This window comes from Calidris pugnax, unplaced genomic scaffold (genome assembly GCF_001431845.1).
Source record: "Calidris pugnax isolate Ruff unplaced genomic scaffold, ASM143184v1 scaffold593, whole genome shotgun sequence".
Classification (NCBI taxonomy): Eukaryota; Metazoa; Chordata; class Aves; order Charadriiformes; family Scolopacidae; genus Calidris; species Calidris pugnax.
In genome coordinates this window covers 193,622-218,946 of record NW_015092181.1, presented here as the reverse complement: position 1 = coordinate 218,946, position 25,325 = coordinate 193,622, and the positions used below count along the sequence as shown (strand labels likewise).

The window sequence follows — 25,325 nt, the reverse complement described above, 5'->3', positions numbered from 1 at the left end:
ACTGCCAGAAACTTCTGTGGAGTTGTTCCTGTTTTCCTTGGTATAAGGATGGCCAAAATCAGGCCTGGATATTTTCGTAATTTTTTTGTGTACCATCCCTTGAAATATGGCATCTATTTTGATTCTGAGTGTGCAACATCATTAGTATTTCTAACCTTAATGAAAAGTAATAGTGAGTAGGTCAGTTTGGCCTCTGCAAGCCATCTGTTAATACAATGAAAAGAGGAATTTGATTACTCTTTGAGTTTATGCTATCATTTCACCACCTGCTGTGCCCCTTGTCCAAGCAGTCTTAACTAGTTAAATTAACAGGCAGGACAGGAGAAGATAATTTCCATTTCTTGTACTATGGTGTCACACTTTCTTGTGTCTTACACTTTCTTGTGAGTTTTCTGAAGGATATTATTCCTTTTGTAAAAACCAAGACATTTATTCAAGTCTGTTTATACTGCTGTATCTCTGGATTTCATGGATTTATTCAGAAAGTTGATGTCAGGTCTCAAATGTATTAATGACCTGTCTTCAAGTGTGGCAAAAAGTCTTATCCATTTAAGACTTTTAACCTTGAGAAACAGTATAGTACTTCAGAACAATATTAAAGTAGATTTAAACAACTTGGGTTTGTGCATTGCAGGAGCACTCATGAGGTTATGATTGCATGTTCAAATGTAGGTAGAAAATAATATGTTCTTTCTTATTTGTGTAAGGTCAGCAGTTGATAATGCGACTTGGTGTCGAGCATTAACTGAATATGCCAGAGCATGTGCCCACGCAGGAAAGCCGCTTCACGGATGGCGAATACACTTTCAGCAGTGTGGTATGTAGATGCTTTCATACTTGGAAATACTGCTTATTAGTTGTATTTTGAAAAGTGCTCTTCATACTTTTTACTTCTTTGTCCTTCCTCCTATTTTGAACTTGTATAGTTCTCAATGAAAGCATAATATGGACTCACATTGAGCTACATGAATGCAATGGCATTTCAATTTGTGTATGTGTGATTTTTACTGAATGTATTTAAAGCACTAAGCTTATTAGAATGTGTTTTAAGAATCTTCTTACTTAAACATCAGAGATTTTTTAAGAATTGTGTTTTTCATAGAGCTTCCATTTCAAATATCATCAAATTCCTCTCTCAGGATTTCTGATAAATAAAACTTGTGTCGTGAGTGTAAAAAAATAAATTTGAATTCCACTTGCATAAGTCTTCATCTTAAAAGTAACAGAAAGTAAGTTTGAAAGAGATCATCTAATTTGTCTGCCTGTCTGGAACATGGGACCGTAACTGCTTTGTCATTCATGACAGAAGATTCCCCCCATGTTTCCAAAAATGTTTGTTAATGGGTGTTCTACCACTTCTTATGCTGGTCTGAATATCTAAAAAGCTTTGTTGTGAGAAGGTTTTCCTGAGTCTCCTTTGGTGTAATTTAAGACTTTTCCTTCTCAATGCACCTTTAATGGACAGAATATGTGTATTCTGTGTATGTGTTACAAAAGCCATAGTTTCATTGCTCTAGACAACAGATACAACAGTTGACTTACCACTTACGCCCTGTGGCATAGCACAATACTTTTTCATTTCTCTACTTGTTTCCATTTTTCAGTGATTTCCTGTCCTGAACCCTTGACCTACAATGAATGCATCAACTGTTGCCCTGTTTCATGTCATCAACAATCACAGTGCATTGACAGTAAGCTTCCCTGCATTGATGGATGCTACTGTCCAGATGGCAAGTTTTGCTTCTCAAATACGTCTTACTTGATACCATATAACTTTCAAATCGTAGTCTACAAATTTTACATACATGTAGGGCCTGGCTACATTAAGTCATTCACAGGAGCTCGTTATAAATGCAGTGCCAACAGTGTGGATGAATGCCCTTGTTTTCTTCCCTCTAACTAGTGGGAGTAGGTTTCAGTATGGATCCACAGTCTAGCCATAGAGCTCCACAATTTCAGTGAGAAGTGGGGTTTTCTCTGGTTTTCACAGGGCAGCCGTCCTGATTCTGGGGGTTGCTGCATGGTTTTTGTTGGGAGGTGTCATTTTGGTGGGTTGCTTACTCATTGATGTGGCCAGAAACAGGTTTTGATACTGGGATACTGTTGTATGGTTCTGGCAAGTAAGGTATTTTCTGATGTGGCCTATAGCAAAATCTTACCCTTATTACTAAAATATACTTTGATGTCTAGTTTTCCCCTTGCTGCTGGCTTCTCTTGAGTACATAATTGTATCTAAAAAAGGGCAGAGAAAATTATGCCATGGATCTTCAAGTCCTGCCTCTTATAAGTACCCTGATGACTTATAAGAATGATAATCTTTGTCATATGTTTTCTTTTTCATGGGCTAGTAAAGTTTTTTAACTTCTAGCTCTCTAATAATGGAATAATTAAAAGAAACAAAGCAAAAAACATTATTGTAGAGTAAGGACCAAAAAGTACCTTAAAACATAGAGGCAGAGATTTGTAAAGGTGTCAAAAAAGAAACCAAAGGTACTCAAAGCAGCATGGTTTGGTGTTTGTGTCTTTGGTTTTAGTTTATTTGTGTGGGTGATTTCCTCCCACTCTCCTGCAATATTAAATACTTGTTATTCATACTATTGCTAGTTTATCTTAAGCAATTTAGGGACTTGGTTCATGTAATATTTATTTAATATACTTCAAATGAACACTTGTTCTGCAAAAATGACTACCAAATAGTCTAGAGTTTTATTATGACCATTTGTGTTGTTCTTGGCTATACTTGTTAGTGTTCCATCAGCCATTTGTACAGATATTTCACTATTTTCTTGTTTTATTGCTTTTAGGTTTAATTTATGAAAATGAATTGTGTGTCAAGCCTATGGACTGTCCTTGTGACTATCATGGAAGTTTCTTTGAAATGGGTTCAGTGGTTTATGAGGATTGTAATAACTGGTTAGTAATTTTTCTCTTTACCCTGTGGGCTTCATCATTTCATGGTCATGAGCGACAACTTCTTTAAGGCCTATTTCAGTTAAAAATTGAATAAAGCTGATAGGTCCTCATTGTTTCTATGTACAAAACCTGTTGTTCCGTATATGTTTTGCAATGAAGGGAAGGGAAAGATAAAAAACTATAGAGCTATTAATGTGGAAGAAGAGCAAATGACAGTCCTGGTTTCAGCTGAGAGAGTTAATTTTTTTTCTAGTGATGGCTCTAAAAGGAATATCAATAATACCTGTTGTTTTCAGTTGTTGCTAAGTGATTTGTACACTAATCAAGGACTTTTTTCAGCTTCCCATAGACGCATAGACAGAACAACGGAATGGTCAATGAAATACTCTATACCATAGATGTTATGCTCAGTATATAAATGGGGGTTAGTCAGGGTGTGGGAATCTGCAATCACTGCTCAGGACAATGCCAGTTCACTGGGTGGCGAGAGTGACCTGTGTCATGATGAATATTGTTTTTTCATTTGCTGTTATTGTTTCTATGAAACTGTCTTTATATCAACCCAGGAGTCCTTTTTCCTCCCTTTCCCTCTCTTTTTTTTTTTTTTTTTTCCTCCTCTTGTCCCTCGATCCTTCTGGGAGTGAAAAAGTTGGGGGGGAAGAGGGAGGTGAGCGAGCAGCTGCCTGATTGCTGACAGGGGTAAAACTCAGACAGATATTGTGGAGAATACTGAAATGTTTAGTGCTCTTTTCATCTTGAACTCTGCCTCAAACTAAGGCGAATCTAGAATTCAAAATCTTAACATGAGAATTTCTTTGACTTGACTTTGTCTCCTCTTTGTGTTGTCTCACTTTGACACAAAAAGCCTAACTTTTTTATGAGACAAAGCTACTGTTTTGAGAATTTCTAAGTTAATTTTATACGTTGGAAAGAAAAGTTTGTAGGAAGGATAATGCTTTTTATTGGATCAACTTAACTGAAGAAAATGGATGAGCTTGCAGATGTGCAACTTCTTTTTTTTTCACAACAATTTATTTTTTTTAAAGTAATAAGATTCAAATTGCTTGTGCTTATTATTCTCAGTTTTTATCATCCTTAGCTTTTATAATGGTTATCAAGGAGCTAAAAAGAAAAATATTACTGGATGTATGAATGAAATTTCACCTGATCATATCCTTGTGAAAAGCTCTTGCCACAGCTTCCGGGCACTCTAGCGCCTGTGGTAGCTCTCTTGTAGCCTTTTGTGAGACTCAAGACACTTGGTGCTCGTTTCATAGAGAAGGAATCCGAGAAGAACAACTGAGGGACAGCCATATATACTTCACCAAAAAAACAGTATGAAACCTTTTTGTTTTTATTTCAGCACTTGCATTGGAGGAAAGTGGATTTGTACAAATCTTACATGTCCAGGTATGTGAAAGTCTTCAATGCTTAACTTTAATAATTGACATTTCACTTGGGATAAAATATTACTCTTGGATCATAATGTGATATTTCACTATATAATTTTTATTTCTAGCTATATATAAAAGCATCTACACACAGAGTAGATTAAATATTAAAATGGTCTGAATAGCAGGCATCTGCCTTTCAGCTTAGCATAGTATTATTGCCATAAGGTCTCTGGTAGAATGACCAGGTAGTGCCATCTTGTCATTCAGCTAAAGTTTCATCTGCAGTCTTCATTTGACAGACTTATGGTAAGATGACTTTTTTTTCCCCTATGTACTGTACAAATATCAGTTAATTATTTTCACGTGCCTGTGAAATGAGGGATGTTATTCTCACTTCACAGATAAGCAGCTGAACTACAGAGATTAAGGTCAAAAGGATTTTGTATGTTAAAAGTACCTCTGGCCTCATGGTTCTTACAGTTGCCAATTGATTCAAGCACTGGTCTCAGAGTTATCAGTTAGCTGTGGGAGCGCTTAATGTTTCTGCAAATCAGTTTCTTAGAGCCAAAAATCAAATACCCAGAATGTAGGGATTATACATATTATTGCTTCCTTCTGGGGAAGAATTGTTTCAGTATCCAAGCCTGGCATCAGGTAGGAACTCCATCACAAAAGCAAATCTAAGGTTCAGTTCCTCATCGTGTTCCTAGTACCTGGTTATAAGACGAATACAACTTTATGAATTGCAGCATGTATTGCAGTGTATGAACTTTACAACAGTAATAACTGTTGAGAGTACACTGTCTTTTCTACATACTTAATTCCATGGTTTGTTATGTTTGTCAGCGGAATGCTCAGTTTCAGGAGACATTCATTTCATGACCTTTGATGGGCGCAAATACACATTCCAAGCTACCTGCCAATATATTCTAGCAAAAAGCCGTACATCTGGAATGTTTACTGTATCCTTGCAAAATGCTCCCTGTGGGCAGGTAAGGCTTAGAACCTTCTTGTAATGTTTATAACCTGAAAGGTTTATTAATCGAGGGGGAAAGGGGAAAGTATTAAAAAAAAACCACCCGACAACAAACAACCTGCAATTTAATATATTAAAATTAATCATCAGCAACGATTTTCTTTAATGATGAAATAGTTGAACAACAGTGCAGAGGATGTCTGTGCATAAATTCTCATGTTTTCTTGCAATAAATAGGGCAGACTATGCTAAGCATTCTGATTTGGTGAGGCGTGATGGACTCCTTGCAGAAGCCCAAGGTTAGGAGCCTGACCTATTGAAAAGCCCATCAACAGACAACAGAGATTTGGAGCAAATACCTGCTATTGTAATGTGCCAGCTATGTATTGTGCATCTCATTCCCTCTTGTGTTACAGAAAGCTTATTTCAGTGCAAAGCAGACAGGAGTGTGCCTTTTGGTTTAGTTATGGTGATACTTTTGTTGGGGAAAGTGATTATCAAATGAATGGGCTTTCTGCAGCACTCATGTGACCTGCAAAGAGCCTTGCAGTAATTCTTGCATCTTTTTGACCCTGGTGTAGGGACTTTTCTTAATGTGTCTCTGTTCAAGTGGTTTGTAGGTGAAAAAACAGATTCTCTTGGCTTTTACTACATGTTGGGCTTCATGCTTCACCTAGCCATTAACAAAACTAGCCTAGTCAGTCTCTAATAGGTATAGACTTTACTGATGTTCGAGTGAAGCTTTCTGGACATTAACAGCCAGGTGTGTGAACAGAGGCTTATGTAGTATGTTCCAGGGCTTCACGCTGCTAATTTAATTGTCAATGTAGAAGTGGTGAGAGGGTGGTGAGAACAGTTTGTATACTATAACACAAGAATGTGGGACTTCAGTGCAGGTATTCAAGCGTTGAACTATCAACTAGCATGTATCACTTGGCAGAAGAGCTGCTTTAGAGTTCCCTAGGCACCATCCATTATCTTTTCCTCATTTATAAAAATTAATGAATTGAAATGGGAAGCTAAAAGATTTGTAGTGTAGAATCTCATATTTCTTGATGGTTTGAGATTTTATGTGGTTTCAAAAAAACCCAACAGCCCTTATCAGTCCCATCTCATTCAAGCAGATTAAAAATGTAGAAAGAAAATACCTGGGGAGATTTTAGCTCTCTGAGTCACAAAGAATCCAGTCATCTAGAGCCTCAGAGCTGGTGACATAAACAGTCATCAGGCAACAAGTTATTTCAAAACGATGTGAAATTTTGTTTAAGCACTTTTTGGAAGGAGAATCAGTCAAGTGATCAGCACAGCTTAACCCTATCTGAGTTTCAGGTGACAATCTCACTGGCTTTGTAGTTTGCATGATGAGAAGGTCTTCTGAATATAGAATTTTTTTTAAGTGTCTAGTGAGAGAAACAGCCATTCCTGTGAAAACACCTGCTGAAAGTAGTCAGGGGCAGTGCTGTGAAAGAAGCAGTTCATTGAAACAGAGAATAGTTGTCAGGCAGAATTTCTCCTTTAGTTTCAGCATGAAGGAATAATAAAGCTTTTGTCAATATTGTGTAGTAACGTACATACTATGTAGGGTTGTTCTCTTGGCTCTAGTCCTCTATGCGTACCAGCTGGTATTCTTTTATTTTCAGCTGCTTAGAAGGCCGACAAAATTGTCAATTTATAGCCGCTGTTGCTGAATGGTAAGCACTGAAACCTAATTTCTTAGTAAAGAGGCAAGACAACAAGCTAAGCTACAAGAGCACGGCTTCACAATGCAGATGTCGGTCTTCACTGTCAGTTCAGGAGAGCTGGTTGTGCTGATGAAATATCTCCAGTTATCTTTATAATTTGCTATTTTAAAGTTTCATTTTATCACTTCAACTGTTGATGAGAGATCATTGTTGCACTATTATTTAGAGACAGGGAAATTTGGAATGTAGTTTTTAATATTTACACACCACTGTGTGTACTGTGCGTCCGTGGTACTTGAAGGACTGACAGATGATCTGCTCTGTGCTAGTTCAGCATCTGTCAAAGCCACATGGTAGTGTTCAAAGATCTTTGCAGCTCCAGTAATTGTTTTCAGTGAGTAGGGTGGCATTTGACCTGTGTTAGGCAAGTCCCGGTGAAAGGCGAGGATAAAAGGGTAAATCTTTGAACTGAACATCCTAATCTGTTCACACTGTGAATGGTCTATTCACAATACAATTTTGCTGTTAGTGCAACTGTCCAAAGGTTAGGGATATTTTAACTTAATCTTGTTCAGTGCCTCTTTCAGCTCTGAAGATTTTTAACATTTTATATTTCATTATCAGTTGTGCCTTCATGGTAGGCAGTGGGATTTGAAAAGTGCATCCTCCTGCACCTCTGCTGGGCACTTCTGGGCTGCAGGTCAGGGCCAGATCCAATCATTGAGAAACTTCCTGAGTGAGACCTAGGCTGCTCTTTGACCGAGTGATTTCAGACATGGCTGTGTATGTTATGGTATTTAAGACACTATGAGATACTGAAGGTGCATAATCAAGCTGAGAGTAAAATGAGCAAATAGTGTGCCAAAATTGACTGCATCCAATTTTTGTCATTGTTCTTGAATACCTTTTAAAAGGTTACAAGGTCTTGCAGTGAAGGAGGCTGAGCAGAAGGAATGACATTTGAATGCTTCCCCCTTTCCTCTGTCGATGGCTCCACTCTCATCCAGCTGCACTAAGCCAATGTAACTGTTTCAGAAGCTATAGTAGAGAGATTTGAGTATAAGAAGTGTGGCAGAAACTGAATTTCTGGGTACCTGTAGCTATTCTGAAAGGTGGAGGTGCTGGCATGGAAACCACTGGGAAGCGACTAGTGTTCATCATCTATCTGGCTTGTTTCCATGTTATTTTTCTCTATGCTTTGTTTTTTAGGATTTAAGTTCATTACCTGCTTTTGGTAATGTTGACAGTTAAGTGTCACTGAAAAGGGTGGGTGTTGATAAGGTAGATGAGGTCGATATAGTAGTATTCCTTTCTATGTTTTTTTTTCTTTTTTCTATGTGACTTTTGACTTAGAGAACTGAAATGGAAACAAGAATAAGCAATGGTAGTAACAATAAGCAAGTCAGTCCAGTTGGATGTTGTGATATTGTGTGCTGTCACAGTGTTCCTTTCATCAATATTCATCCAGGAAGCTTATGAACATACTCCACAACTCTCAGAAATAATGAGCTTACCTGCTGTTTTAAATAATTATTCATAAGAAGCTTCTGTCTTTCATTATTGTCTGCCTTTTAAAAAAATTCTATATCTTAAATATGTTTTAAAAGGACCTGTGTACATCAGAACACTTTAATTTGAAGTACAAATTTGGGTTTCTGTGCACTGTTATGTGGATTAACTTGGCCTCAGTGGGTCTTTAAGCAGGGAGTTTCATGAATTGCAAGTGTCTTTGTACTAAGCTATGTAAGAATTGTTTAAGTTTCTCTTTCCAAATCCCACTTTTAAGGTGTATTTGTCTAATAGGTTAGCATTACATTTAAACATATGTGAAATCATTCAAAATCCTGTTTTCTTACTTAGCTGTAAAGCTGTACATTTTATAAATGTGCTCTGCTAAGAAGCAAGATGCAATTGAAATTTTTCAATTCTTCACTAATTATAGCTTGCTTTGCACTCTTATATAACATTTATCCTACCTTAGTTTGTTTATTTTTAATCGTTTTGCTCTCACTTGTAGAACCAGGATGGATCATGTATCCAATCAATCACCGTTATTCTGAAGCAGGACCCCAAGAGGCGAGTGACTCTGACTCATTCAGGAGATGTTTTGGTATATGACCAATACAAAATTAACCTGCCTTATGCAGATGGTAAGGAATAACACATAACTCCTATAAAGCACTAAAGCAGTATTTTAATGGCGTATGTGTATGTTTTGATAGTGCCAATATTGCTAACATACTGATGTTGTGTTATGTTGTTAATATCAATGTTGTTAACTTTTTATGAAATATTTAACAAAATAACTGTTGATGTACTTTTTACGCTAACGGTAGCAGTTGGACATTAGTGGTATTGGGCTAGTGTTTCTTATTTTAAGATTATGTTCTGTCTCCACAAAGTCCAATTGCCATTCCTCACATTTCCAAGGCTGGCTAGTCCTTTTATGAGGGGAAATTCTTTTATCCGATTCTTGAACTGAATAACTCTTTCCCTTCTTTGTAAGCAACTCAAGTAAATACAAGTGGAAGGAGTGCTCTTTCCACTTACAGATAAGCTACAGATATTTAGACAAAGAATGTCCTTTGTTCCTTTTACTTCAATGAGCTTCAATGAGTTTTTAAATCTCTCCCTCTGGAAGATATTACAAAGTATACTACATATGAATATGTGACGGCGTTATGTGAGATTCGGTGTTAGCTTTCATGAGCTTTATATGCAAATCATTAGTACATTTGATATCTATGGGGCCTTGGCTCTTTGAGAATTTCCAAAAAAGGCTTTTATAATACAGGAAGCACATTGCTGGTGTAAGGATTAGTTTGTCTAAAATAAATCATCTACAGTGTTTGCATCCTTAAATTGATTAGGTTTTAAAGCTTTATGATTATTCCACTGAACTCTGGATGCATTTTTAAAGTGTGATGACTGTCATAAGTTTATTGTTTTCTTCTTTAAAAGTCTGAATCAGTGTAAACTTTTGTGAGAAATCAATGATTTGGGGGAAAATAGGGCCTTCATAGGAAAAATGTAACTTGCATGAAAATGTTATAAAACAAAAATAGCCAAATGACAAGAAACAAAAGGCAGATTACAAGCAAGTTTCCTTTGCCTTCCAATAATCTCTGTTTTTACTTACCAGAGTTATTTGAAATACGGAAACTCTCCTCTGTATTTCTTCAAGTAAAGACACACATTGGATTACAGTTACTGTACGACAGAGAAGGACTGAGGCTCTACCTTCAAGTGGACGAACGGTGGAAAGATGATACTGCAGGCCTTTGTGGAACCTTCAATGGAAATACAGAGGATGATTTTTTGTATGCATAGCTGCAAGATTTCTATTTGCCAGTATATGAATATCTACAGTTAGAGTGGTAGATGAAGTGTGTACTGAAGCTGGATGGATAGATACCAAGAATAATTTATTTAGAGTTTTGTGTTAGTGACACAGATAGTAGGTTTTAGTTTGCTAACAGAAAACCTGTAACTTCAACTGTGGGATATCAAGCCAGGTTTCGCTTGAAATAATTTAATATAAAAACACAGTGAGCTATATTTGACTTGTAGGTGCTAGTTTATCTCAAAAGTTTTGTCCAAAATATGGAGTGACCTATATAAAGGACTTTCTTCCCCCCTGCAAGCCTCTTTCCAGCTCCAATTTTCTGCTGCAAGTTCTAATCTGCCCTCTTTGACAGAGCTTTGTTGTTCAGTGCCTGAAGGCCAGCAACAGAAATTGGCTGCTGCTTGAGCTTCACTTTGTTGTGATGCAGTGAAACATGGGCAGAGCTGCCCGAGTACCACAGTCAAGCTGTTTGTCCAGCTTCTTTGCAGCTTATTTGCTACAGATACCAAAGAATAAATTGTCTTCCAGAAGATCGAGCAGCCTAGTGGAAGTAGGAGACGGAGAACATGAACTTAGAGCATGACAAAATATTTCTTTGACAAAGGAAAAAAAAAAAAGTAGGGGAATTTCTTTTTCTCACAACAGTTGGAATTTTTTAAATCAGACCTAATAGAAAAATGGGAAAACTTTTCATAATAGTTCCCATTTAAAAACACACACACAAATTTTCCAGTGGATTTTTGAAAAATGTCTATCTTAAATATTAAAAAGTATTTTCAAAATATAATTTGTAACAAGACTATGAACAAGACTTCCAACAAGACTATGTTGGAAGCAAGTAAATTTTGTAGTGTGTTTTTGATGAGCATTTGGTCTTGTTCTCAGATAAGTGAGGAGTTATGAGTAATTTGTGGAAAAAGCCCTTAAACTACAGGAATTTATGAATTGTGCTGAGACACAACACAAACCATAATGTGCAAGCATCTTGACATGTACACAGAACCTGATCCACAGCAGATTTGGGAGAATTGCTGTAGACAGTGCTGTCTTTTGCAATACCTCTGCTCCCAGCAAATGCAATATTTTCCTTAGAGTGTAACATCCGTATTTAGGTGCATGGTTTCAATCATTCTCCCTATACAATATTAACGTGCCTCAGTTATTTTGATAAAAGTCTTTCTATCTTTCAGCTTCTGCTGCCCCTTTCCTTACCTGGGCCTCATGGCTATCTATTCAATTGCTTTTGCAGTTACATCTCTGGCCTCTTGGATTTCTGTTGCTTCCTCTTCCTTGCAGGGACTAGAAAGCCTGGGAAGTCAGCTACCGGGGAACAGACAGGAAATTATAAGTAGAGGGGAGATAAAAATGGGTCAGATATTATGGAGGAGGCAGGAGCATGAATAAGAGTGCAGACTTTCAGGACAATGGTGCTTCTTCCTTCTCTCTTGTGAAAATGGAAATTGGTATGTTTTGATCTGTCCTTCCTTACAAAGTATCTAATGGCTCTAGAGCACAGCTTCTCTTTCATTTCTGGGCCTTTGCCTGGAAAAAAAAAAAAAAAAGAGAGGAGTCCTGAAACTTAAGCTGACAGCGTTTTATGGGAGAATGCATGAGAAATATGGAACAGTAGAAGGGGAGCTTGAATCAGCTCTGCTGAAGAGGGTGGTAGAACTGAAACCATTCTGTAAATTCATTGTCTTTTTTGTGACTGGCTTCTGTTTTGCAAAAGATCTCCCGTTGGAGTAACTGAAAGCACTCCCGAGCTGTTTGGAAATACATGGAAAACTTCATCGGCGTGTGTTCTTGTGCATGATAGTTCGCAAATGGATCCCTGTGATATTCACCTGCAGGCAGGTGGGCAGTCAAGGTTGATTGTTATTGACAAATGTATTTCTACTTGTTAGATTTGTGCTGATTTTCCTAGGAATCACCTACTTCACCTTGGATCAGGTGAAGTAATAACCAGTCCTACCTACCTACTAAACAAATTAATACTTACAAGTAGCCTTTTAAGTTCAATCTCATAACAAATCATGTAATGTATCATTTAAGTGATTTGTGATACTTGCAGAGGCACTTGAAATGCCCCCATTTTATTACTGTTTTGCAGTTACAATGTGTTCGGTTAGACATCTGTTACAGGTTGGTAGTAAGTTTAGTATTAGTGATACTGCTAGTTAAGATGAAGAGACAAAAGTATTCCAGTATTAATTTTTGGAAAAAATGAAAAAAATGAAACATTAAATTTAGTTGTCTGCTATGGAAGAGAAAGAATAGAAGAAAGATACCTATGCACGGCCAGCCTTTAGTTTCAGCTGAAAGGATCCAACTGGGGAAAGATGCCATCAGGATCAACTAGAATCACTAAGATATCCTTTAATATTGATGAAAATAGGTCATCAGGTATATCCATTTCACAGTTCCTGCGACTTCTTGTCTTGAACTTTACACACTTCTAGACAAGATACAGAAGTAAAATTTTGATTAAGGTTTTGTCTGTAATTTCAGCAGTGCTAGGAAATCATTAAGTCTCCCGCTACAACAACATCCTGTCTTTTGAGTATTTATACGATGTGCAACACTAAAGCTGCGTTCTTGGTAAAGGCTTTGGACACAAATGTAGAAAAAAAGTGGCCAGTACGGGAAGTCAGAAATTCTGGAAAATGAATTTTGAAGTCCTAGTTTATGCATATCTCTAGTTTTGTGGGAAATGCAAATTTATCTCTTCCTGGATATGCTGATATAACATATTATTACTTCTGAACTCTATTTAATTAGTGCAATTATTTAATGCATTTAGAATTAAGGTATGCAGATGAGTGCTGTATTTGAAATTTCTTATGTAACTATTTGATACTGCTCTTGTTCTCCTTGTGTGATAGTGCTACCCCAAGCTAGCAGCTCTGGCTGTGCTTGCAGCCTTACGCAACTGAAACAGTGGGTAACAGATTGTTTTGAAGATACTGACCTACTGAAGTAGTTACTGGGAGTGACTTAAACTGAAGAAAAATGTAATCGTGTGTTTATGGAAGGCACTGGGTAGCATGTAGCATCTGTTGCCTAACCCACATCTGTGAATTGGTTTAAAGCTAAGAAACTGTATGTAGGCACTGTCTGTGTATTATAAAGTATTCTGAATATCTTAAAATCATTCCCATAACAAGTCCAAAACTGTGAGCACCTGATTTCTTTTCTGTCCTTCCATATCATTGTATAGGTATCAAAGATAAAGATTGGTATGGCAATAGCATATAACCACGATCAGTTGCATAGGTGTAAGAATTGTATAGAAGACACTTTTTATTCCAAGTCTTTTTAAACTCCCTCACTGAAACAGTGTTTAATCTGTTATTTGTATAGCCTCTTATGCAACAGAAGCTTGTAGCGTCCTTACGAAAGAACTTTTTGCTCCATGCTACCCCTATTTGAGTCCTGTTCCCTATTTTGAGCAGTGCAGAAGAGACACTTGCAAATGTGGACAGACTTGTTTTTGCTCTGCTCTGGCCCATTATGCTCATCATTGCCGAAGATTTGGAGTTATAATAGATTTCAGAGGAGGTGTCCCAGACTGTGGTGAGTTGCCTTTCACTTCCAGTCTTAAATAATGACTGTTTGAGGACTTGTGAATTAATAAATCTTTTAAATAAGGGGATTAATTCTAACATGATCTGTTGTGTACAGGACAAGGTTCTTTTTCTTGTCAAGACAGAATAAGTAGCAGTGTTTTTTAGAGAACTGTGCCTTTATAGGTGGCGTTCTTCAGTTCTTTTGACTTAAGAAGCAATGCAAACATTTTCTTTTTTAAGCAGTTGGAGGGCTTCAAATGTGTACGGATTTAAAAATGTCTTTATCTCTTATGTGGTTTTGCATATCTCCTACCCATGAAGATATTCACGGGCTGCATAAATAGATTTGTTCTTTTCCTCATAGATGCTAGGTTAATCTAATTCTTTAAATGAATGAGATGAAAAATTATGGTCTCTGTTAGCTTATTCTGTTACTGTCAGTGACAGTGAAATGCAGAGTGCTGAAATAAGTGTAGAGAATTGTTAGTGTTGATATCTAATTTAAAACGAAAGGAAGAATATAGAGTAGAGAATAGTCAAAGGTGACATCTGTTATCTTCTCTATAAAGCCTCACAAGTAGAAAAGTGGGATAATATTAAATTCTTTAGTATTTATGAACTTTTAGTCATGCAATGATAGGACATTTAGTGCCCTCATGTACAATTTTTAAAATTATAGAATTGGAAACCCTATAAAACAACCCTAAACTGATACCCCTGATGTTTCAGTAGGTTTGGCTCCACAAACAAGGCTGATAATATTTTCCTAAGGAACATTCGAGAATTTTACATCTGGTAGTTTTTCATCACATCATGTATTTATCCATGTTGTAACATGTAATAAAGAGAATTTTGGAAAGCTGGTCTAGCTTAAGTATCTCAAGCTGGGGTATCTGTATGTATATTTGAAAAGACTGTCTTGCTTGCAGTCATTATGGCATAAGTGGTTGTGTCCACTATGACTGAAAGAATCATGCAAACAATTTTATTTTACTTTTCTAGAAACAAGTATATGTTTATTGGAATATATTTAAACATCATGCTTGTAGGGTTTAAAATATGTGATTCTTCTTAGTATTTGAAGCACTTAGAAATTTTTTTAAGTAGAGCTTTATAGGAGATATATATAAAAGAAAACTTAAGATGGTATTGTGCAACGTCTGCAAAGTACACACGCTTTATTTATTGCTTTTAATGTTTTCTTTAAGATGCTGTGTACACTGCCTATGCACAAAAGCCAAGCATTTGCAGAGTTAGAGGGGAAAAGAGCTTCAGCTGTTTGGTTTCCTCAGTGTAAATCTGGATTAACTGCACAAACTTCATTATACTTGTTATTACTGCAGATTGACATCTATGTAGTTTACACAGCATAGTGCCAAGATAGCAATTTTAGTGGAATTTAATGTGATGGGGAATGAAAGAATAGAGAAGTTTATCAGAGAACTGTTGGGAGGTACTTGAGTCTCTTGCACTGTAATTTGAGAGATTTGTTTCATTTGGACAGCTCTTTCATGTGAAGATACAAAGGAGTACAGTACTTGTGTATCTACCTGTGGCAGAACCTGCCAAGCACTGTCTGTGCCAGAGACATGCAGCAGTGATTGTGTTGAAGGCTGTGCTTGTCCCTCTGGAATGTATTTGGATTCCAAGACTGAACAATGTGTGCAGAGGTAGGTAAAGTTGCAATTCTGGTAGTCACACTCACTATTTTAGACCACTGCATTTGCAAGTCAGCGTGAAATGCTAATAAACATGTAACCTTGCAGATATTACGCATCTGTAAACTTGGTGGGATCTTAGAATTGCACAGGACCTGTATGTTGATCAAGAATAGCTTTTATAGTACTGACACTCATCCAACATCACCAAAGCTAGTTGTTACGCATTGTCAGGTTTTTGGCATTTAAGAGATACAAGAGGTGTCCATCGTTGTGTAGAGTTTCTGCTTTGTTACTGACTTTTTTTTGGAATGCTCTCAAGTTTTGTGGCAGTATTGAGACCCATGTCATGTATTTTAAAAAACAAACAAGCACAAACCCACAAAACTGCCACCCACCCAACCAAAAAAATCTCACCAAACCAATCAAAACAACTAATTGAACTTTGAAGAACAATTAGGTCAATGGATATTTTTTTTTTCTCCCTTCAATTTGAGTTAATCAGTTATGGTTTTCCTCTACTCCAGAAATGAATGCCCATGTTATTTCCAAGGAATTGGCTATCCTCCTGGAGAAAATGTTATAACATCTTTGGGCAAATGGTAAGATATAACACCATTTTTTCACCTGACTGAATTATGTCTCTCTCTTAAGAGCTCTGTCAAATCATTCTGGCTAGCCTCTTGAGGGTTTTTGTTGTTTTTTGTTGTTGCATTGTTTGTTTTTTTTTTAATGAAAGATACAGGATAAGCCTATGTCAATTTTCTATGTGTGTTTGGACAGAGCTTCTTTAGAACTTAGGTTTTCAGGCTGCTGTGCTTATAATCCAGTATATTGAAGTGCAAGTAGCTCCTATATGAAGTGCAAAAAAGCCACTATAATTTTGTAGATCCATAATCATGTGGAAAGCTCTAGTAAACTCCATACAGTTCCTCGCTATCCATTCAAGTCTGTTCAGCTGGACCTTCATTGCTATTCTCCTTCCCTATACCAGATTGTAAATCCATTTATGAAGAATTGTTAAGAATCTGTCTTCCACTAGTATAGAATCAGTGTAAAGCCATGTTGCTCTTTTATCAACTAAGAAACAACAAAAAGAACTGTCAGCTGCAGCCAAAGGTAAAAAAAATCTCTGTTACTGTTCCTTACTTCTAGCATTTCTTCTTGTCCTCTTGCTCTTCCATTTGCATCATGAATAGTCACAGCATTAAAGAAGAAAACTTGTTAAATCATTCTGACTGCTGCAAATGCATCCCTTTCAATAATTAGTTCTGTCTGGAAAAGGTTAAATAATGTGGACAACAAGTTCTGTAAAAAAACAAGCTTTTAGAATTCTTTTTCTTGAAGCAATCTTTGAGCTCTCGCTGCCTGTATCGGTTGTAGCAGCTCTTAATTAAAAGCAGAGCAGACCAAATCATGTCTGTGATAAATCAGCGTGATGCTTTGGCATGTTGTAAAGGCCATATAAGAGATTAATATTGTCAGACACCCATTGCAAGAGGGACACTTAGCAAACACACAGTCACTCTCACTCTTGTCAGCAGCCTAGTGTCCACAAATACTGATCATTATAAATCTATATCTTAATTGTCAGGTTAGTTCATCTTTACCTTAGGGCAGATTCCCTGAAGAGTACCAGGCAACCCATCCTGCATATGGGGCTGTGCAAGGTCTGGCTCTGCTGTTGCCTGCCTTGCTGGATATTTTTGCTCACAGAGCATGGGCCAGACAATACTGGCAATCATGGGAAGGGGCTTCTCCCAGTAGATTCTTTGATTTGTTTCCTTTCATCATGCTCCTTAATGGTCTAGTTCAGCCAATTAAGCTAAGCACTGTGATGGATATGATATGCCTGAATGCACACCGATCATGTGATCATCCACAAATGCTTTTTTTTTTTTTTTAGAAATGGCTACAAATGAAAAGCATCTTTCTGTTGATTTCAGATTTGGCATCTGGCAGCTTATGTTTCATATGAATGTGTTAATTAAAATATATCTACTGGTTTACAACTACTAGTCTTTAACGTGAAATCAGAAATCTGTATCTCCTATTTAGTCATGATATTTGCTTGTCACATTTTAACGAGGCTGTATACAGGTCTGTTGGGAGGAAAGGTTTTCAAACATGGAGGTACAGACTGCCAGCTCCTCTGAAAATTTCCTTATGCTAAGTAATACATTAGAAATATGTAGGACTATATGTGTGGGTGAACTGGAAAAGAAACACACAATCCATTGGGGTTTTTTAATCTGTTGCTCCGTTTTATTAGCAACAATTATAATCTTTATTATGCTCACTCCATCCTTTTGCTTCTCAGTTCCTTCCTTTGGAGCTTCCACTTTCAAACTGGAATTCTTCTCATATTTTTTTGTGGAGTAGCTGTCTGCTCTGTTGTTTTGAACGAATTCTTTTAAATATTTTCATTGTGATGCCAATGTTATGTCAGCATTTGTGTTGCCTCCCTATCAGTTCCCTTTGGTACTGCTTTGCCTGTTTGCTGAGTTATACTGTGAAGTTCTTGAGCACCTTTTTCTGCAGTGTTTTGGGGTGCATACACAGCTCCAAACATGACAGCAGAGTGGCTGCAACACATAGATAATTTAATTCTGAATCTGCTGACTAGCAGTAGGTGTACTGGGGAAGTCTTAGCCTTTGCAACAGACTGGGAGAATAGTGCTGGAGTTCATGGGCTGAGGTTCTCTAGTGAAGCACAGGACCTGAAATTAAAGCAGTGCTGCTACATTGTTCCCTTATGATGAGTCACTATCAGGTCTGCTACCATTTAATAAAAGTACTGGACTATTGTGGTTGGAATTAGACAAGAGCAGACACTGTTATGTTGCTCAGTGTTTCCTGCAATACAGTATCTTTTTAGGGTTGAGTTCTATGCAGTTTGCTTGCTTCTTTTCTGAACTGTGTCCTGAAGGGGAAACATCTTGTGTCTGATCCTGTCTGTAATATTCTGCATGTGTGAATGGATATGCATACTACAAGCTTTTTAATACACCAACTTAAAATGTTTATTTTGAACCTTGATTAACAGGCTCTGATTATGAAATGTAGTTCCAGTTGGTTCTGATAATAGTCACATTAGGTTGTTATTCTGGCTTCCGATCATATTGCTGAAGCTGAGTTAGTTTGAGACAGCTTGAGGATAATAATGAGCAACTGCAACACTGTTACCTCCTGTTAGACAAGAGCACTAAAATAATTGAAACATTTGTTTTGTTCTGAATGAGATACAGATTCATGATATTGTGACATGTTTCAGATGGATAGTTTGTTCGTGATCTATGTTAGGAGCAGTTGAGAAAAGGCAAAGCTATCAATCTACCGTGACTGTTTTGCTTGGGGAAAAGTCAGTTCAGTACAAAATATTGCTGCAGTCACAATAGCTTGTGATTTATATTCTAGTCAAGACTGGGGCTTTACCTTCAACTGTGGGATAACTTATGAATTATTGGTATCTTTTCAACAGAGTTCTAAGCTGATGGTGAGGAAAATGGAGCATTTATAATAGTGTTAAGAGTCTTGATGTAAGAGTACATACTCAGAGCTTGCTGTGACATACACATATGTGTGTTCAGGGTTTTGTTTTATTTTGCTGCTATTGCTACTTGCATTTTTGTTTTAGATGATTACTCTGTTATGTACAGAACTTGGTTTATTCTTACTGCACCGGTGTCTTTGAGAGTAGTATACATTCTTGTATGTATTTTTACGTCAGCCCAGGCATTTTAACTCAGTAATGTTATGCAGAAAGCAAAAGTTTGAAGTGTAGTTAATATTCTTTATGTGTTAATGCAATGCATGCTATTCACAGTTTTTACAGTTATTTTTGTATTGACTCATACTGTGTACTTCATTATTAAACAGAAAACATTAATCTTTTAGATCTTCCTGTCTCTCATTACATGTTTATGTATTTTTATTTCAGCCTTTGCAGGGATGGAGTAATGAATTGTGATAGCAACGTAATAGGTGAGTGAAGAGAGAGTGGGAAAAGATACTTAAAGTCTAATTAATATGTGCCCTCCAATCTCTGTGGAACCTCTTACCTGTTGTGAAAGACTGTGCAATATCTGCAAATGAATAACTTGCAGGAAGGGATCTGTAATTTATGAATTATATATTTTTGTGATTGAAAGAAAGACTGGTGGAAAGCAGCAGCACAACTATCAAAAATACTGTTAAATCTGAGCAGCCTTTTTCCCCAGTGCCTTAAAATACTAATTTTTAAAAACTGCTAAAGTAAATAAGCTTGGCTGCATTCTAAACAGCAGAAATTCAGTAGGACAAAGGTTAGCTTTGCTCCATAAAACATGGTTGTAGAAACTGAACACTGGCAGTAATTTTTCATAGATTTTTTTTTCCCTTTCCCTCTACAAACCCTGAATAACTGAAATATGAAAAAATAATTCTTTTGTCATACTGAAGGAAAAGAATGTAGCCATTGCTCTTTCTATTACAGTATATTTTATATGTCTTAAGTGTTATGGTCCATACTGTCTTTAAGATACTCCTTCTACTTCAGTGGGAAAGACTTTTATTTGAGGCTTCAGTTCTACAATTGCCAGCTCTTTAGCCTTTACCATAAATCTGTACCCCGGGGCACTCTGAAGGCGATGGTTCTACTGATTTGAAAAGTTTTGCAGAACATAAAGAAATAAACAAAATCCCGGCAACCAACCAAAAACACTTTAAAACACTGCTACCACATCAGGCATTTGTTACATGTACACAGTATGCTCAGTGCAACCCAAAAGCAATTGTGCAATAGAGTTGTGTTGTTCATAGTCAGTGGCTCCAGCATGGGCAGTCACATCTAGCTCTCGGACCCTTTCTTGATATTATTTGCTTTCTATTGATTTCTGTTTCTCTATTGGTGGTACTTTGCTTTTCTGTTTTGGAGGAATGATTCCTGACTGTTTGGAAAAGTCACGTCCCTTACTAAATGAATATATTAATTTCAGTGTTTTGTGTGGGATTTATAGAGGTTCTACGTAGTTAACTATGCTCAGGAAGAGATGGGCAATTGGATGTTACTGGTACTACTGGATGCTATGCTTTTGTGTTACATAGTCTCAATCTAAATCTGTTGCACACCTTTATGGAATAAATAATTTTAGGTGTGAAGACTAATGACTTTGTCAATTTTTTTACCCCCAGCACACAGCTGCCCAGCTGGTCAGATTTATATTAACTGCAGTAATCCCCAAGTTGATCCCGAACTCAGCAGAGAGAGAACTTGTGAGAATCAGCTGCTAAACCTCACTTTCTCAGCACATCTTCCTTGTGTTTCGGGCTGTGTCTGCCCACTGGGGTGAGTACAGATAGATTTGCATCTTTTGGTGCACAAACATGGATTACTACCTTCAGTAGTGATTGAATAATTAATTCTGCTGAGGGCATACCGCATTTTACGTGGAGAATTTGAGGTGTCAAAGGGTGAGCATCCAACTTGTGAAGGCTTAACACACAATAATAAGGGCCATTGAAGGCATAAGAAATTGTAAACCATGAGATGGGGGGGAAAAAAAGGGCTAATAGCTCACAATGATAAAAGCAAAATAACAGGAATATAAAAAGAGCTTTGAAATAATTTGATCCGAGACATATAAAATAGCAATTAAATATTTAAGTTGTGTTGGTTTCGATGGGATTTAGTCACTTAATCACATAGCTTGAAGCTTTTGAGTATTGTTAATCTAAAAGTTTATGCCTTGAGAGCCCTTTGCCTTTTTTGCACATGCATATTAAATTTTGCAGTGTCTGAAAAACACATCTGCACAGGCATGAGCTCCTCTGTGATTGTTTGGGTAGGGATACCCCTCCTCAGATCAGCCTTTTAAGGTATTGAATCATCTCAGGACAGTAAAAGTTTACTGTAAGCTTGCCAGCTTCTTGAGGACGATAAGGGCATTCCTTGGAGTAGCCATAGCTCTGTGCTAATTGATATCAGAGTACATATTTTGACATATGAGAGAACCTTGAAGTGATTAACTAATTGTTATCCCATCCTTATCACAAGTAAAAAGCTCAGTAATGAACTCCTTTTAATTAGCATATGGTTAAAAAAGCAGAGGCCTGCCTTTGATAACAATATGTTCTATTTTTTTGTGCATGACCTCTTGAGATTGTGAACTTTTCTGCAGTTTCTTGGTGTAAGTTAGTTCTGGAATTTAAGCAGTGAAAATGTTTTTCAGTATTTGAATGCCCAGTGTCAAGTATTGGTGATCCCAAAGTGCTAATAATATGGTTGTATAGTTACAAGAGGCAGAACTTTGTAATTTCCTAGAGACAAAAAATACAAAATTAAGAACTGCATTTACGGTAATGTTGGCAAACTTAATTCTGTTCCTCTGTGGCTGTACACTGCCTGTAGAGATACTAGCATGAACTGTTGTTGTTTTGGGGGGAGAGAGGCTTGTTTCTTTTGTGGGACTTTATCCTCAGTGCTTAAGGTAAAACTAGGAAACACTGTCACAAGCCTAGGATTTGAAGCAGGAATATCAATCTGTGCTGATGAAGGAGGAAGGATGAAGTATTTATTTGTTTCTAGGTATGTAATATATAGCGCTAAGTTCTGACTGACAGAGAAGTGCTTGTGCAGTGTCTGAGGGACAGTTGCTTGAAAGGCAAAGGAACAAGTTTACAGGTTCTGCCAGTCCTTTCATGTGGAACGTAACATGGCAGTGTCTTGCTTCATGATCACAGACTGCACGACTCGGAATATAAAGTGTAGTCCAAGAATCATGTATTTATTATAAAATAAATTGAGAATCACTGCAAATGCTATTCAGCTATTTCCATTATAGAATTACTTGCAAGCTAGTCAAATCTGGTATCTTTTAATTACTTGGCTTTGGTGGTCCTATACTGCGTGTATATTTATGTTTTTGGTTGAGATTGCTTTAAGAAGAATTAAGAAGGTCCTGAAGGTGTATATTTTTTAGGGTGCTTTTGGAAACATGAGAGACTTCTGCTATCTATTATCTATCTTGACAGCTTGTGCTGGTGCAGGCAATGGATTGGCTAAATGCATTTTGTTATTTTCTTTTTACTCTTTTATTAATATTTTCCTTAAAGTAGTTCGGTTTTCTTCTAAACTCCTAAGTGTCTCTGTCTCTCTCTCTCCCTCCTCTCCTTGGAGAGAGAGGGGGGGAGAGCGTCTGTTGCTTATGTCAGTGGTCAGTCCCGTCCAAACCATGATAGCAGATTTTTTTTAGATGATGAATCTTAGTATTTTAAATTATTTTAATAATAGTTGCTTTTGGATAGAAGCTGTTCGATCTGAATAGCCCTAATGTTTTAAGTCGGTTACTGAATTTGCACTCCGGTGATTTGTACTGCAGATAGACCAGACCACATGAGACAGGGCAATACAGTAAGACAAAACCAAATTGTTGGAAGAGAAAGATGGAATGAATAACATTATCTTCAAACAGTACCTTATCCTGTGTTCGTGACAGTTCAAGCAGTGAAGGATTCAAATGTACTGTAAATTTGTGCAACTTCAAAATTGCCTTTCTAGGCAAACAGTTCTTACTGGTGAAATATAAAACTGAGGTGACATTGTCCACTTTACAAGGGTAAAACATCCATGGAATTTCTTTGATCTCAACATTAGCTCTTTACCTAAAGTAACTAGTTTCATTCCTTTGTTCATGCTTTTGTTCCTGTTTGAGAACTTGCATCAGTTGAGCTTCATTCATTAGCTGTAAGCTAGGCTGATTTAAGCAGTAGTGAAATCCGTTTAACATGTTTGATTATTTTTGGTTTATTTAGGTAAACTACTGAAAAATAACTTGGTGCAGAAAAGTTAGTATGTCACAGTTAGGAACCCTTTATAGGAAGCTTCAGTTTTTCAGGAGGAAGGATCTTTCCAATCTGTTTAGCGGGATAATTATTCTTCAATGCTACCATGAATGACACAACACAGAAAGAGAGGGAAAGGACCTGTTTTCATAGGAAGTGGTGTTAAGACCTCAAGAAGGCAATATTTTTATTTTGCAGTCTATTTTTTTAATATCTAGTGAGTCTGAAATATGTTTTCAAATACTTAACTATTTCTAGCGTTCCTCCTTTGTTGTGCTTAGAGTACATTCTAGTGGAACTTGCAGAAAATGGGAATTAAACACTAAATAAGGAAATTGTAGTGAAAGTAGCCATTTTCTCTGTGTAATTCTTTTGAACTCCATTTTTGTCTGCAGTGAATAAATCAAATGCAAGTAACTATGCTTTAAATATTTACATTTACAGGAGATCATTCCAATTGCATGGATTACAGTTCTTACAGTATAAAAATTATGATCATGTATTTTGCCTCTGTTTTAGAGGTTGAACACTGATTCTCCTGGAATACTTTCTAATATTGTTCCACCCTCCTTTGCTGACATAATTAATGATCTTTTAGATTTTGTGTATTTTCTAACTGTTTTCCATCTGTCACTGTTTAAATGCTAACTTTTTGTATTTCTGTGCTGCATTCCAGAAAAATAAGTAAAATTCTGTTCACAAACACAGTTCATAACTTTTAAAGTTCAATCATTGTATTAGACTCTTCTGCTTCTAGGTTTCTATGATTCAAACTATTTTTTCCTCTTTAACAAATGTGTGTCATTTGGCACAAAGATAGAGTCTTTAAGCAGATTGCAGAGGAAACAAAGAGAAAAGACAGAGAAAGAAAGAGGAAAAAGCAGTAGTATCTTCCTGTATTTCTGTGTACTATGTGACATGTTTACCACAAATGAACATTTGCTGGTTTGTGCCTGTCCTGTTTTCCATTGTCTCCAGTCAGACGATAATGATGTCTGAAACAGGCAGCTCCTGTTCATTGTTCTTTATAGCCTGCTCTTACTGTTGCTGTCAAGAAAAACAGTCACTTTGCTGAAGAAACTTACTTTTGTTTTCTCACTTCCCCCATTGATGTTATTTTACTCTTGAGTGCAGCATAAGTGGGATTAGAGTGTTCTATACTTTATATAGTGTTCAGTATAAAAACCTTACTGTATATGCAATGTATATAGTTTTTCAACCTGATAGTTGAGGGTTAGCTGGAATTTTGTTGGCTACTTGGTGCTATTTTGTGTGGGTGTATGTCTTGGAATTTATTAATCACATCACTGCAGCAGAGATATGTTGCATATGTAAATGCAATTATTTTGCCTAGTTCAGCAGCATTTTAGAGGAACTTTCCTGCCACTCTTATGTGATCCAGTAGTAGTGGTGAAGGATTCTTGTAATGCTTGGGACTGCACTCTGAATGTGGGTGTATGTCTTGGAATTTATTAATCACATCACTGCAGCAGAGATATGTTGCATATGCAAATGCAATTATTTTGCCTAGTTCAGCAGCATTTTAGAGGAACTTTCCTGCCACTCTTATGTGATCCAGTAGTAGTGGTGAAGGATTCTTGTAATGCTTGGGACTGCAGAAATGAACCAAACTCTGAGGTTTTTGTCAATAGCTTGCAATACATATTGCCCCAAATGCAAATAGTAATTACTTCTATTGTTTCTGTTGCTACCTCATAGTGTTACCTACCTAGACTCTCCACATTTTTTCCCTTTTATGATTTTGTCCCCTCTATAAGGTATGTTGATTAAACCAACTGCTATAAAATTAACCTAAATAAAGGAGTCTCTGCTAACTTTTCAGTATTTTGACACCTTAGCAAATGGTTGTCATGATTTACTTTGAAACTTAGGAAGAGAAATTTGTTTATGATTCAATCATGGTTAAAAAATTCTTGCTTCAGTGCTATCATTTCCCTCCCCCTTCCCT

General features: G+C 36.8%; 1 protein-coding gene across 1 annotated transcript in view; it reads left to right on the top strand.

Moving 5' to 3' along the window:
* The window catches only part of OTOG (otogelin), a 99,159-nt gene that overhangs the window by 11,705 nt on the left and 62,129 nt on the right, over positions 1-25,325 (top strand). Inside the window, exons 8-20 of the mRNA XM_014962251.1 lie at positions 708-817; positions 1,605-1,730; positions 2,805-2,913; positions 4,277-4,323; positions 5,154-5,299; positions 8,983-9,115; positions 10,108-10,285; positions 12,041-12,165; positions 13,672-13,884; positions 15,382-15,547; positions 16,063-16,137; positions 19,476-19,519; positions 20,708-20,861. Coding sequence (XP_014817737.1) covers positions 708-817; positions 1,605-1,730; positions 2,805-2,913; positions 4,277-4,323; positions 5,154-5,299; positions 8,983-9,115; positions 10,108-10,285; positions 12,041-12,165; positions 13,672-13,884; positions 15,382-15,547; positions 16,063-16,137; positions 19,476-19,519; positions 20,708-20,861 — 1,626 coding nt within the window. The remainder of the gene's footprint in view (positions 1-707; positions 818-1,604; positions 1,731-2,804; positions 2,914-4,276; positions 4,324-5,153; positions 5,300-8,982; positions 9,116-10,107; positions 10,286-12,040; positions 12,166-13,671; positions 13,885-15,381; positions 15,548-16,062; positions 16,138-19,475; positions 19,520-20,707; positions 20,862-25,325) is intronic.